Consider the following 14288-nt stretch of genomic DNA (forward strand, 5'->3'; position numbering starts at 1 on the left):
CATCATGTAGCCAATACGTCAACTAAGAAAGAGCTAAAGAAAAAGAAAGCCAACCCGGACAATACCCAGAGCCACCATCTTCAAAATCACCACCTGACCCTGGTGGTTTCATAACGAAACTATACATTCAACCAGCAACAAAAAAACAAAAGTAGGTTGACATCAAACAAACTACTGGATCTTGATGACTTGGATCTAACCGCTTATTAGTGGGTCTCACGAAGTCCCTACTTCTTTTGGAGAAGAGAAGAAATCAAACACATATGCCCTTCCCTAAAAGAATTGCTCTCGGCTAGCAGTGAGAAACTCTAAAACCGCGCGTTGCACGATCATCATCTGAATTACCCAAAGACTGCTCATCTCAGAAATTTTAAGAAGTTGGAAAATATTTTCACAAAAGATAAGATAGTTGGAAAATGTGACATGCGGCGCCTGTACATGGGGAAAAGAAGACGTAATTCTCCTTTCCATCAACGCAGCACCGAGGCGCAAAGTGGAAGAACCCAAAGAGTCAATTACACCACAAGTGCTAAAACTTGGCGTGAAAATTTATTTGAGTGCCAAAACTTGCAGCATACATTGAACTGGTGCTACAACTTGGCTTTGGCGTGCATATACGGTGCAAATTGCATTTGTAGACGGACACGGAGCTGACTAGGCGCGCCATATGGCATCAGGCCCGCTGCCAGTCACTGAAGGGTACATATAGGGCGTGTCCTGTTATTTCGTGGAAAACCCCTCGGAATTATATTTTTCGAAAATAAATTATGGCCAACCGGATTTGACCCCCTGATCTGCAGCGTGGAGGGTTCATACCTCAATGCACCCAGAACAATTTTTTGTTATATTTTCAGATGTACTTTATATATCGAGGTGGACTTAAGCTAGCTGGAGACCCTAAACCAATTTGTAGTGTTATATTTTTAACAAAAACTAAACTATATGTAAATTATAATCTTTTTACGAATATGTAATTCATACTTGTGTGTCATGCCTTAAGATTTAATTTTAAATTTTCTATATATTTTAATAAATGCTTACAGAATTTTAAAATGTTCACAATTTTTTTTAGAAACAAATCTTCACAGTTTTACCAAAATATTAATGTAGTATATTAAAATGTTCATGCTTTAATAGTTTTTCTATATATTTTGATAAATGCTTATATAAGTTTATAAATCTTCACAGTTTTAATGAAATACCCATGTAGTCTATAAAAGTGTCCATGTTTTAAGAATAATATATTCATATAATGTAGAAATCGTTGGCTAGGATTCAGACCAGTGACATGTAAGGTGCGCGTAGCCACCACCCCACCCGACAGCGTTATTCTTTTCTTCAGAAATTTATAAATATATGTAAATTATAATATTATATATATATACATAATAGTATTACATTATAAAATTATTCATATATTATTTAAAAAATATCCATATGGTTAAATTATAAATTAGAAAATTATGCATGTAATAATTTTCATATTCAATAAAAATATCAAAGTATTTTTTGTTTTTCTATATATTTAAATAAATGATAATATATATTTATAATAAAATAGTTATGTATTATAAAAGTGTTCATTTTTATTCTGCAGTTTGTTTTGTTTATAATGCACAATTATAATTTGCATATAATTTATAATTTTTGTAGCGAATAACAGTGCAAAATGGTCAGTAGGGTGTCGAGCCTGCTTAAGGTCTACCGAATATATAGAAGAAGTTCATTTTCACCCTCAAATGTGCCTCAATGGACAAATCCCACCCTAAAGTCTAATTTGATATAATTTTGACCCTGAAATCTTCAAAACCGGACAAATTTGCCCCTTGAGCAGTTGCTGTAATTTTGCTAGTTTTAGGAGAAGATGTCGTCTTCTTCCTCTCTCCCTCTCTCCTCTGTGTCGTTCATCGACCGCCATGGTCGTCGATGTTCCCCACCAAGGTGCTACAGAGTCACCCTAGATGCCCCAGCCCCTCCTTCCCCTCCCCCCACCCTTCTCCCACCCTCTCGCGACGGGAATCCCGTGCCCCACACGCGTCCGTGCTGCAGTCAGCGCCGCCTCCGTTTGCCACCCACGCGGCCACCGGCCACCTTGAGCCACAACGCCATTTCAAGCGTCTCCGCCACGCCGCCCTCGCCTACTCTGGCACAGTAATTTGAGTGAGTCGCCCCCTGAATTATAGCGGGAACGTCGTCTTTCTTGTATCCAATCTGCTGTCGCTGTGCCTGATTCCCTAGCTCTGAGGATCCCCCAACGCCTCTGACGCCTCCCCTGAGATCCGTCTGGTGTTCCCGGTGCTGCTGAAGCCTCCCCAACAAGCTCAGCGACCCTGAGTTTTTTCCTCCCCGATATTGTGCTCCGGTGGTTGCCGCAGCCATCATTGACACCGCTGTCGTCCTTCTCGGCCTAGCGTGCGAGGCTAGGGCGAACTCCTCCTTGTTTGCCTCAGTTTCCCCAAAGCACTCTCTCCCCCTAACTTGATTCCCGCATGGAGTTGCCTAGGCTCGCCGCCGCACTAGCCCGTTGCCGGCCACCTTCTGTTCACCCTACGACCCAATCCAATGAAAACAATGCCACGTCATCCCCGAAAACCAGCAAAATTACAGCAAAACCGCTCAAGGGGTAAATTTGTTCGGTTTTGGAGATTTCAGGGTCAAAATTGTACCAAATTAGACTTCAGGGTGAGATTCATCCATTGAGGCACATTTTTGGGTGAAAATGAACTTCTTTTAGGACGAAAAACGGTTCTCGACCCATTGGTTAGGCAGACGCGCATCCATGCTGCAGATCATGGGTTCAAAAATACATCAGCCACCAATTTTGCACATAATTTGCTCGCTGACAAATGGATCGGCACGTGGCAGTGGCCTTTTTGTGAGAAAAAATAATTTTGATGGGATTCACAAAATAACAGGCCACAAGCCCTATCTCTACCATTCAATGGCTAACAGTGGGTCCCATGTTATATGACGCATCTAGTCAGCACTATATATGTATATAAATGCGATTTGCACTGTATATGCACGTCATGGCATCAGTTCAATGTAATTGACTCAAACCCAAACCCCTCTCCTCTCCCCCTGCAGTCTCCGGTCCAGTCTAGCCGAGTGGCGAGTCCACGAACCAAACCAGAGAAAGCGGGGAGATCGCCGGGAATTCTCCGATGACCGGCGGCAGCGGAGGCACCACCCGGCGTCCATCCGCCGCCTCCAGGAGCCGCGGGGCCCCCTCCTCCTCTGCCCCGGATCCGGACGCGCGCCGGGCCGCCGCCGCCGCCGCAGCGCGGCGCAGTGGCCGCGGCGACCATGGCCCGCTGCGCGTCATGGCCGTGAGCGCCCGAACCCTCCTTCTCCTAGGGATTGCTTCCGTTGCCCTCCTGTCCGTCGCCTTCCTCGCGTATACCGGCGGGTGGTGGCAGGCTGAGGCGGAGTCGGAGGGCGCCGCGGCGCTGCGCAGGATGGCGCGCTCCGTCACGCCGCTTGATGCGCCCCGGATGATGGATCTGCCTCAGGTGAGGGTCATCACCTCGTAGCGTCACAATTGACTAGGCAGGTGTTATGTCATTCTGCAAGGTGCGTGCTCTGCTAGAACCTGCAACAGTGGAACTTAGGACATTGGAATTATGTAAGAGCTACGCAAATTGGGGAAGGACACCACTGTTATACTGTATGTCTCAACCACTCGGTATAGATGGTAGCTAGTTAATGATGAGTTTTGGTTACATCAGTACAATGAACTACAGATTGTGTATGCTTTATTAGTGCTCTGGTGAAGTAACTTTTAAGGCCTCCTTTGGTTCATAGGATAAGAATATCATGCGAATAGGAAAACCATTCCTACAAACAAAAGGGCTTCAAGGGACTTTTTCCTACAAAATTCCTATCCTTCAGAATTCCTACAAAATTCCTGTAAACCAAAGGAGGCCCGTGTGGTAGTAAATCCTCCCAGTGATTTGCCATAGGTCGTTAAACTTGTTAAGAGGCGTGAACTAGAATAGGGTGTGTAGGTGAGATAAAACTGCTTTCGACTATAATGTGTATGCATTCTAGTTCTTTACTAGGCGAGTATTTGATTTATTCTGTTCTAGATGATTTATATTGATTTTTGGTTGTAAACCAATTAGATTTCTGATGGTTAATGTTGACTGGCTGCAGTTCCAAGGTGATCACAAAGAAAGCTTGTATTGGGGTACTTACAGGCCAAATGTATATCTTGGAATTCGTGCTAGGTACTTAACTTTGGTGATCTCTTCCTCTTTCCCTTATAACATGCTAGTTGGAATGATTCTGTTCTCTTAGTCCTCTTGGACATGCTAGAACTATCCATGAAAACTTATATTGCTAGCATCATTAGTTGTTATGCTGTGAATTTACTTGTCTCGTGAACACGAGGCAAACAGAGGTATTTTTTGTTCTCATTACTCATTAGGTTAGTTCCATTGTGGAGGGCTGGAGTTGTGGTATACAATTTCTGCTGCTGGTGCAGCACGCTGTTTTCCATTAATCAGAAGAAATAATATGTGTGTGTGATGGCAGCTTTGTACTACCAAGCTTGTGAAAAATCCATACTAATACAATTTATATTTCAGAACTCCATTGTCTCTAATTGCTGGGTTGATGTGGATTGGCGTGAAAAATGGACAATATTTTATTCGCCATGTCTGCCAAGATTCTGACGAGCTTAGCAAATATGGGTGGGCAGATCACAATGGTAGGGATTATGGACGTCAAGAGTTGACTGATCATGGCTTGCACTTGACCACTAGCTTTCTAAAAGAGAAAGGAGATGGCAGTGGCTATGGAGGAGACTGGGCAGTTCGATTGGATGCTAAGAATGAGGGGTAAGTCCATATTCATTAGGCGCAAACTGAAAAAAAAAATCTGATTTAAATAAAGTAATGTTTGACACGAGATGGAAATACTGTTATTGTTTACTTGAGTTGACCTCTTCATCACCAAATACAACATTTGGAAGTTGCCATATGTTCTTACTCCTGCAACATTATCTAAGGAACAAAAGGGAATTCATCTCATGCCATTACAATTAATTTAGGTCAAGTTTAAGTGAAGCCCAAGAAAGCACCACACATCTGTTCTTCTATATTGCTGACGAAGCAGGAAAGTTGATCACTATGGGCTCACATGAGCCTCCGTCGAGAGGTCCTGTTCTTTTGGCCTCTGGATCGCATGAAGAGATTGGTGATTGGGAACTTTACCTGAGATCTGAGGTATACATATACTGTGGCCTTGTTAGTCCTAGTTTTTAGGGGGGTTTTGTATCACTTGATACTATTATGTAACATGATGCCATATGGTTGACATCTCTATCGTCATTTATGGAACGCTGTCACAGGACAATTTGGAAATTCACAGAGCTGGATTCCAGACGATCAGTATGCACAATCTAAGCGACCTAGTACAGCATGCCCTTGTGACTAATGTAATTCCTAAACTCTTGTTCCTTTACCTGTATATTATAAAGTTGGTTTGCATTTATAGCTACATCTGTGGAACTTTGTAGGCAAGGCAAAGTGGGAACCTTAATCTGCCAGACATGACAGAAGACTCTTCAAATGCAATGATCTATCAGGTACTTTAAAGGTGAAGACACGTTTTTTCCCCTGTCAAGTTATTCCATCAATATACAGTACATCCTCGTGTATGTGTCAAATCAAGAATGAGTCAATAACACCCAGAACTTGAGTAATATTTTTTTGCCTTTCTAATTTATGTTTTCCCTCTGTTTCCACAGGTTTCAATAAAACTTCCTGCCAAAATAGACATGGTGTTCTTGTCAGGGGCTGGCTCAAAAAATCCAATGACTGCAGAACGTGTTAACAGGCTAACAGGTGATTCTGCTGCACGGTGCAATACTGCTTATAGATAGGAGACATATTCATTATTGGATTACATGGACATCATCTATAATATGCATGCTCTGAACATTTTGAAGGAAGTAACGCGAGATTTTGACTTTGTCTTGCTTCCCCGCATCAGATATGAGATCCGTTTTACCTTCATCTTGTCCTTACGTTGAACCTGAACTTCAGGAGTTTTGGAGGCACGATGTATTCATTTTGTTTGTTAATTGTTATATCAGTAATGATGTCAAGATTTTCAGGTCCCATGCTGAGCACCCGCCTTGAATCAAAACAGAAAGATTTTGAAGAGAGATATGATCAAATTTTCAACGTAAATAATAAGGTGTGCTCCTTGGGTCAGTTTTGTACTTTCCACAAGCTCTTTTTTGCAGTCTCTAGAGTTATTTTTCCCACTGTAGCACTGCTTCCTAGGAACCCTGAATTTAATTTCCCAAATCAAAAGTATTTGTACTTACTCTTGCATTTGTGTCCGTGTTTATGGGGCTGTACATGACAGTTACGTTTTTGTTATTGGTTGTGTGCTTTACAGTTGTAGGATACTTTAATGCTAATGGATTTTTTGCTAGATAGATAAATATTGTTCCAGGCAATCAGTAAAGCTTGGCTGAGGACTATGTAATGGACCTATGTTGATGCTAGTGTTGCTCTGATGCAGATTGTTTCCAAAGAACTATCTGTTGGTAGAGCTGCCTTGTCAAGTCTACTTGGCGGTATTGGCTACTTCTACGGGCAGTCAAAAATTGCACTTCCCAAAGGTTTTTCAGTAAGTTTTAGAGTTTCACCTGATATTCTTATCTATGTCTTTCTCATGGCTGTTTGCCACCTTATGTATGTGTAGTAATCTACTCAACTGTGCTGAATCTATTTCTTTTGGGCAGTAGACCAGATACAGATTCTAGGTTATTACCATCACACAAACAAATAATGTTGAAGATTTTTTGTTGCAGCAAAAAAATGGAGATAAATATATTCCATATTGGCCTGCTGCACTATATACAGCTGTGCCCAGTCGCTCATTTTTCCCTAGGGGATTCCTGTGGGACGAGGGCTTCCATCAGTTAGTCATTTGGTAAGCATTCTATCAATTCATAATGTTTGGTGCATGGCTTCTGCTACTCCATTCGTTATCTGGACAACTTCCCTGCCTGTGCTGGTATTATTGCTCTCTGTGAACACACTTCCTTGATGATGATGTACAGGCGCTGGGATGCCCATATATCCATGGACATAATTGGCCATTGGTTGGATCTAATTAATGCGGATGGATGGATTCCTCGAGAGCAAATATTAGGGGCTGAAGCTTTAAGGTTAGTATCCACTACGAGGGATGGACCCTCCAACATTCTTATCTATGTCCTTCTCATAGCTAGTCATAAATTTGATATGTCAGTTCTTATATCATCTAGTTTTTGGCTTCATGCAGTAAAGTTCCTGAGGAATTCGTTCTGCAGTATCCTTCCAATGGAAACCCTCCGACATTATTTCTTGCGCTGCGTGGTAGGACCAATTCTGTTCATCGGTGTTGATAATTGAGATATCTAATTGCTTTCTTGGTTTTTCTCTTTAATTATTCGGATTATTTGGTTTGTACACACTAGATGCTTTAAATGATAAATGTTGATGTGTAAGGCAGAAATTCAGCTTACATACTAATGTTCCCTGCCTCTACCCCTTCTTTCTTCTTTTGAAATTTGACTAGCTTCTCTCTTGGACTTACTCAATTACTCTCTCCGTCCCATAAGAGCATTTTTGACACTACTAGTGTCTATTATGGGACGGAGGGAGTACTAAAGAACGATATGGCCAGATAGGCACCCAAATTGGTCATATGACTCTAACCCGGGTGGTCGGTTGGGAGGTTAAACAGCTTATTTACTGGCCGGTTCCCCCATCCCTCCCACTTTAAATATCCGAGGGCATGACAACAACACTCACGCAACCGTAAAAATGACTTTGAAGTCTTACAAATTATGTTAGGTTTATTTTGTTCGTGCATATGTATCCAATTATGTGTTGAGAGAGAACTGCTCACAGTGGCCTAGCATCAGAATCTTATTAATGTGTGGATCTGGTCAAGCATCAAAAACCTGTTTATGTGTAGAAGTGTGTGAATTATGATCAAGTGATTGCGGTCCAGTTGGTTTAATACATTTTCTCTCGCAGACTTGGCAAGTGCCATACATGCACACCAGTTTTCGGATGAGGAAGCTGAAAAGATATCCACTTTCCTTAAAAGGGCTTATGTACGGCTGAACTCTTGGTTCCAGTGGTTCAACAGTACGCAATCAGGTGAGCTTTGCTGTTCCAATGTCTTATACTCGGTCATAGGTCATAACTAGTAAGAGTAAACGATTGGTGGCTGTGAAAATGGAACCAGTATGCTTTTCTTCTGCCAAGCACGGAAAAGTATGTATCGGTTGGATCTTCACTTTATTTTAAGTCATGCTCATCATAGTGTTTAGAGCACGCATGAACATGCTGAACTGCATGCTGTTACTGATTTATGGACATATTGTTGAACATGAGTATTACCATGCTTAGTTGTCTTCTGTTAGGGGCTATCTGTGATTTTATGGTAAGAAGAGTAGTTACACTTGACTACTTGAGCTTCCAAAGCCTTGACTCGGCTATGCTATTTTTAAAGAGCATTTGAGATATTTACTCTTGGTTCATTAATTGTAGAAAGCATTTCAGCATAAATACCAAAAAGCATAACCGAAGCTAGATCAAGGGTGCAAACATCTGGCACAGATGATAATCGTCTCTTCTGTTGACCATCTATATCTTCTTACGTTATGTATAGGAACACATCAAAGTTTTCAGAAGTTTATCTGTTTCCCCTTCAGTTTCTCTGGTTCCTTTATATATACTCTTCTCAAACTGACGCAAATAAAGTAATCCTTGATTAGTTTAGCAGACACTGTATCTCAGATCAACTGTTCTGATGAGAGAAATGTGTAACCAGCTGCCAGAATATGGAACACTAATATGCCCTGTCGAAGGATCTGCCTGTCCAAAGTTAGAAACTAACACTTTTTCAGGTTACAGTACCATGTGCCTGGGTTTTGATGGCCTGGAAAGAGATATGCTTCATTTCTTTGCACTGTTCTAAAGGGTAACACCTAAGCCTGTCTGACTGGTTGGCGGCTATGTGCTAGTTGCCAACCTGCCACTGCAGTGTCTCCCTAGCCTAAGTGCTTTATAGAACACTTTTTCTGTCACACGGCATTACGGTGTGCATTTAACCTTTCTGCGAACTGGTGTAAGCTGTAAAATATTATATATATATATGTTTTGTACTGTTAAAAGTCAATGTTTATTGTTGGGTCAGTCAACTGTGGATATTAATTTCCATTATATGCAGATTATCCTTTATGTTTTTGCTCGTCATGTCCGAACTTTTAGCTTGTTTATCATGAAGGTCTATTGACTTGATTGTTTTTTAGGGAAATATGAAGGGACGTTTTTTTGGCATGGAAGAGACAATATGACAACAAGGGAGTTAAACCCAAAGGTTTTTGAACAATTCTTAGTTGCTTGCTCCCACTCTGATCAGTTGATCCTAAAGTATATGCAAAAGCTATGTTGTTGGCAAATAGAGTTTATTCCCTTGTCTTTCTGTATAATTGCATTAGTGAGATCACTCCCAATGTTTCTAACTCCTTTACAGACTTTGACATCTGGGTTGGATGACTATCCTCGTGCATCTCACCCTAATGACGAAGAGCGCCATGTTGACCTTCGGTGCTGGATGCTTCTAGCTACAAATTGTATGCGCTCAATCGCCGGGTTTCTTAAAATGGACAGCTCTCTTGAGAAGGTACTGTATGAATATCTGCACTGGCTTTGTCTCAGCCATTTACCGACTTACTCTTTTTCTTGAAAAATCTATTATCTTCTGCAGGATTACTATAAATTGTCAGATCAACTTTCAGATTTTGAGACACTTAACAAGGTATTGCCTTGAAAGTTCTGGTAGTTTATTTTCGTTCATGAATGTTGTTTTTATTGTGTAGATCAATCAGATATCATCCTTTTAAGTCAATTAACTAATGGTATTACATTTTTGGATATGAATAGAGGCACTTGTTCAATGCTAATAATTATGATCCGGTACAATCTTTTTTTATATGACCCTTTAAACATAGACAAAGAACTGTGCTAATTTACCAATAACTCCAGTGAATGCTGTGGTTTTGGTTCCTGCCCAACTTCATGGGACCATATAAGCAAATTGTCTGGGGATAGTTTTGGGAAAACATGCTGAGCTTTCTGTTTGCTGCTGAGTATTACAGTATTATGGTTTCGTATGCCAGTAGGAGACAAAAAGTATGACACAAATGCCTTTGAATTCATGATGTGTTGTGTAGTCTTTTTTCTTTCTTCCAAAGAGCAGCTATCCACTAAATGCTTGTTATCGACTTATTGGGTTTTGCATGTAACAAGCTGTGTTCAAGCAATAACTAGGCTTCCATTGTTCAATTGTTTGTTGCATTTTGACAGATGCACTTGGATGACAAAACTGGTGCCTATTTTGACTTTGGTAACCATACAGAAAAGGTTGGTGTTGCGCTTCCTCTCAGCCTTGTGATTTAGCTTACAGGCATGATTACTGATTTTGGTTGTAAGATCATTGTTAGGTTCGTTTGAGATGGTATGAAAATAGGGAGGCTATGAAACGAGAACTCCTGCGGGAGACATTAGAAGCCCCACATCTGCAATTAGTACCTCATGTTGGTTATGTCAGCCTATTCCCATTCATGATGGGGGCCATTCCACCTGTATGCTCACTACCTCCCATCTGTTTGCTTCTCACTTTTACCGTGTTTTTTTATCCCAGCCCAGTCATGCTCATCCTAAACTCCTACATTGATAAGCACTATTTAACTCTATTCAGGAATCGTGGGTTCTTGAGAAGCAGCTTGACCTTATATCCAACAGCTCTGTCCTATGGACGGATTATGGCCTCCGGTCACTTTCTAGAACAAGGTATATCTAAATATCTGTATTTATTCACTTTGCTAAGGAGCACAGCTCGATGGTTAAAATTGGAGGTACTCGTGACTTTGGAACTTCTAGAGCATCCATGTGGAAAACTGTAACTTCACTAGAGGGCCCAGTGTAGAAGACTTGGGGCAGTTGTATTACTATTACACTCAGGGCTAGTTTGGTAGCCTGTGATGACGGGGGGATCCCCGTCAAATACCGGGGCACAGAGCCCACGAGGAAAACTCGGCCCATGGAAAACCATGACGACGTTTGGTCGCTCGCTCGCTCGCTAGGGATATGTTGCCCCGGTCCCCTTCCTTTCCCCGGGTGAGAGATCCACACCCAGATAGGTTGGGGAGAAAAGCCACGACTCGCATCGAGCGATCTCCTCCAGCGCTACCTGAGCACTATACCTGGCGTTTTTTCTGGACGTGATCTTCTTCCCTCTAGCCTTCCAAACTACCATGGTGATCTCCCCTGGTAGGAGGAGGGATCCCCGATGGCCATGGCAATCCTCTGGTGGAGGATTAGGGCCCTGGGAAGCTATCCCCTTGCAACCAAATTAGGCCTCACTGAACAATATTACTAGGTCATTCAGTTAGTAGTTTCTGAATTATTTGCTGATCCATGGTCCAGCTCAATGTATATGAAGCGTAATACGGAGCATGATGCTCCGTACTGGAGAGGTGCTATTTGGATAAACATGAACTACATGATTCTTTCAGGACTCCATCACTATGCACACGGTAAACTCCTCGAACAATGCTGTGAAATGTACCAATACTTACCTTTCACAAATTTCACTGTATGCATCACACTCTTAACACTGCGTTGCCCTGTAGAGGATGGCCCATACAGTGTCAGGGCAGGGGAACTGTACGATGAGCTAAGATCGAACCTGATCCGGTATGTCCCAACTTTCTAGCACGAGAAACCGAAATGCGCTGAATTTCAGCCTCTCTAATGGACGCTTGGTGGTGCTAACTTATCTGCCTGCATTTACAGGAACATCGTGGGGAACTACCAGGAAACCGGGTTCTTCTGGGAGAACTACGACCAGAAGAACAAAGGGAAGGGGAAGGGCGCGAGGTCGTTCACCGGATGGACGTCCCTCGTCGTCCTGATCATGGCCGAGTCCTACCCATCGTTGCACAGGTAGATAGATGTATCGGTGTATCCCGAGCGGCCGCACCTGAGGTAGAAATCCCAACTGTAAAGGAAGGCCTGATCAGTGATCACCAATGTTGAGCTTGATTTTGACCGAAATGCCGGGAAGAGCTTCCCTTAGGAGCGTTGCCGCTTTACTCGTTGGATTTTGGGGGTATAACTGCTAGTCACTCAATCATGATATATTCGGGTTTTGTTCCTTGCCGCGGCAGTTATCCCCTGATTCCGTAGATTGGTTTCTCGAGTATGCCTTGTTTTTCCTGGGCTTGGAGATGCCAACGAGAAGTATTTATGAGCATGTAGACATCAGAGACAACGAAGTTGAGTATTACTGTCATCTGCCAACGAGTCATATCACAGCACCTTATTTATATTTTTTGACGGGGATAAATCTCGAGCGAACAGAGTTCTTTTCGTAGCGTTCCTTCCAGGGGAAAGAGCCCCGCCTGACCGGTGAGCCCTGGGTGCTGGGTGGGTAGACCTGCTGCTTTTGTCCCTTGTGGAACGGCCCCGAGTAGACTTGGAACTCGGAAGCATCGGCTGCTCTGCTCCGGTCTCGCAGACTCGCACGCACGCAAAGCTACGGATGCGCGCGCTTTTCGGCGTCGTGACGGACAAGTCGATCCCCGCTTTGAATGGAACCACGGGATACTATACTAGTACTGCTCTTTGTACACGCCCTCTACCACCAGCGAATCGTCCTGCTCAGAGGCGGTAATTCTGTTGATTTTTTTCAGAACAGAAATAAATGGAGGTCGTGGTCCTGGCAGGCAGAATCTCTTGCAATCAACGCGTGGTTCTGCCGCACCCATCGCTCGCCGTAGACTTGAGAAGTAGTAGCACTTGGCGCTAGTGCCGGACTGTAATTTTTTTTTTATGGAACTACCAGGGGAGGTGGCGGCATCATTCTAGCCGGGCCGTGGCGTGCTCGTCGAAAGAATGAAAGAATCATGTGTTCTAAAAAACCAGAGGGACTCGTGTGGGCTAATCATCGTAGCCATGTTGTCTGACCAACCCATTGGCGGGATCAATGGTCACATGACCGCCCAACTAATTGAACACCGCAATCATTTCTACGCTCACGATAAGCGCACTTGAAGAGTTGAAGTGTGGATTTCATGGAAGCCAAGGTGAGAGTGGGAGCCCGTGTGAAGGCATGTCTTTGTCGAATCTCGCCCGAATCGGTCGGCGATGGTCTTCAGTGGATCTGTTTGGTCCAGTCTTGCATTCTTCATCTGCGTGTTGACAAGATTGATCCTTCTGATCTACGTCTCTCTTCATCGGCGACGGATCCTGCTCTGGTGCGCTGCGCGCTTCTATGGGGCCTTAGCACAACGGCTTCTCGACTGTCTACCACAACAAGGTTTGTTTGATTCTGGTGAGCCGACGTGCCTTCGACTCACTCATGTACTTGTATTTGTCGCTGGGTGATCTATCGACATTGTTGTAGTTTGTGTTACCTCTGTTGTTTTCTATACTATCATGATTGATTATGAATAGATCAAAAAAAATCTCGTATCTATTAAGCAACAACCCACAAAGAAGAAAAACTATAGCAAGCCTCGGGGAGCCAAACTTGTCAGAAGGAGTCGTTGGCGCGCTGTGGCGCAATGGGAGTTTGATAGTGCACTCTTGAACCCGGCTCGACAAGCCGGGAGAGGTGTCTACCATTTCATGGGCACAAACCCAAAATCCAAAGTGCGACTTACAAGAGGGATTAATCGGCGTTCAGCGGTAAAAAAAATTCGGTTGTGCTTTACGTTTTCCTAGTCATGAGTATCTACCGCATTTTTGCTTATCGACTTATGCTTTAAACCAAAAATTGTACTTTGAGGTGTGGTAAGGGCATGTTGTGTCTACATCATACACAAATAAAACATATTCAAGTCAATTCTCGAAATGGTAAAACAAGTAATACAAAACCATTGAAGCTCGGCCATATTCCCACTTTCGGAGCTGATCATTTTACCTTTTTTTTGTTTGGTTAATAGCATAGAAGTTAGATGAGACCTTGTTAACTCTCATCTATATGAGAATTAGTAAATCTAAAATATAAAACCATTTCTACGTCACTGTCTAAGGGACTTCTACCAGGCTTTAGGACGAGCGTAAATATAAAAGTGAGGACACAATCAAGATCTTATAGCTATAAGTAATTGATTTGAGAAATAATTATTTCAAAGTCGACAAAGCCAAAATCACCCTCTTGTTTTTTCTCACGGTGCATCAAGACCTGGACTGTGTCGATAG

At 42.7% G+C, this 14288-nt stretch overlaps 1 protein-coding gene across 1 annotated transcript; it reads left to right on the forward strand.

The window, feature by feature from the left end:
* Positions 1-3041: 3041 nt before the first annotated feature.
* LOC125545753 (mannosyl-oligosaccharide glucosidase GCS1-like) lies at positions 3042-12375 on the forward strand. The gene is made up of 22 exons (XM_048709786.1): positions 3042-3512; positions 4156-4229; positions 4590-4841; positions 5054-5228; positions 5354-5440; positions 5522-5590; positions 5753-5849; positions 6122-6204; positions 6538-6645; positions 6830-6951; positions 7082-7189; positions 7306-7379; positions 8046-8171; positions 9329-9396; positions 9553-9702; positions 9787-9837; positions 10386-10442; positions 10523-10663; positions 10780-10871; positions 11508-11617; positions 11714-11777; positions 11877-12375. Exons 1-22 carry the CDS (start codon positions 3165-3167, stop codon positions 12028-12030), a joined length of 2610 nt encoding a protein of 869 aa, XP_048565743.1. The 5' UTR covers positions 3042-3164; the 3' UTR covers positions 12031-12375.
* Positions 12376-14288: the final 1913 nt, after the last annotated feature.

Source organism: Triticum urartu, chromosome 3, assembly GCF_003073215.2.
Source record: "Triticum urartu cultivar G1812 chromosome 3, Tu2.1, whole genome shotgun sequence".
In the NCBI taxonomy this organism is placed as follows: Eukaryota; Viridiplantae; Streptophyta; class Magnoliopsida; order Poales; family Poaceae; genus Triticum; species Triticum urartu.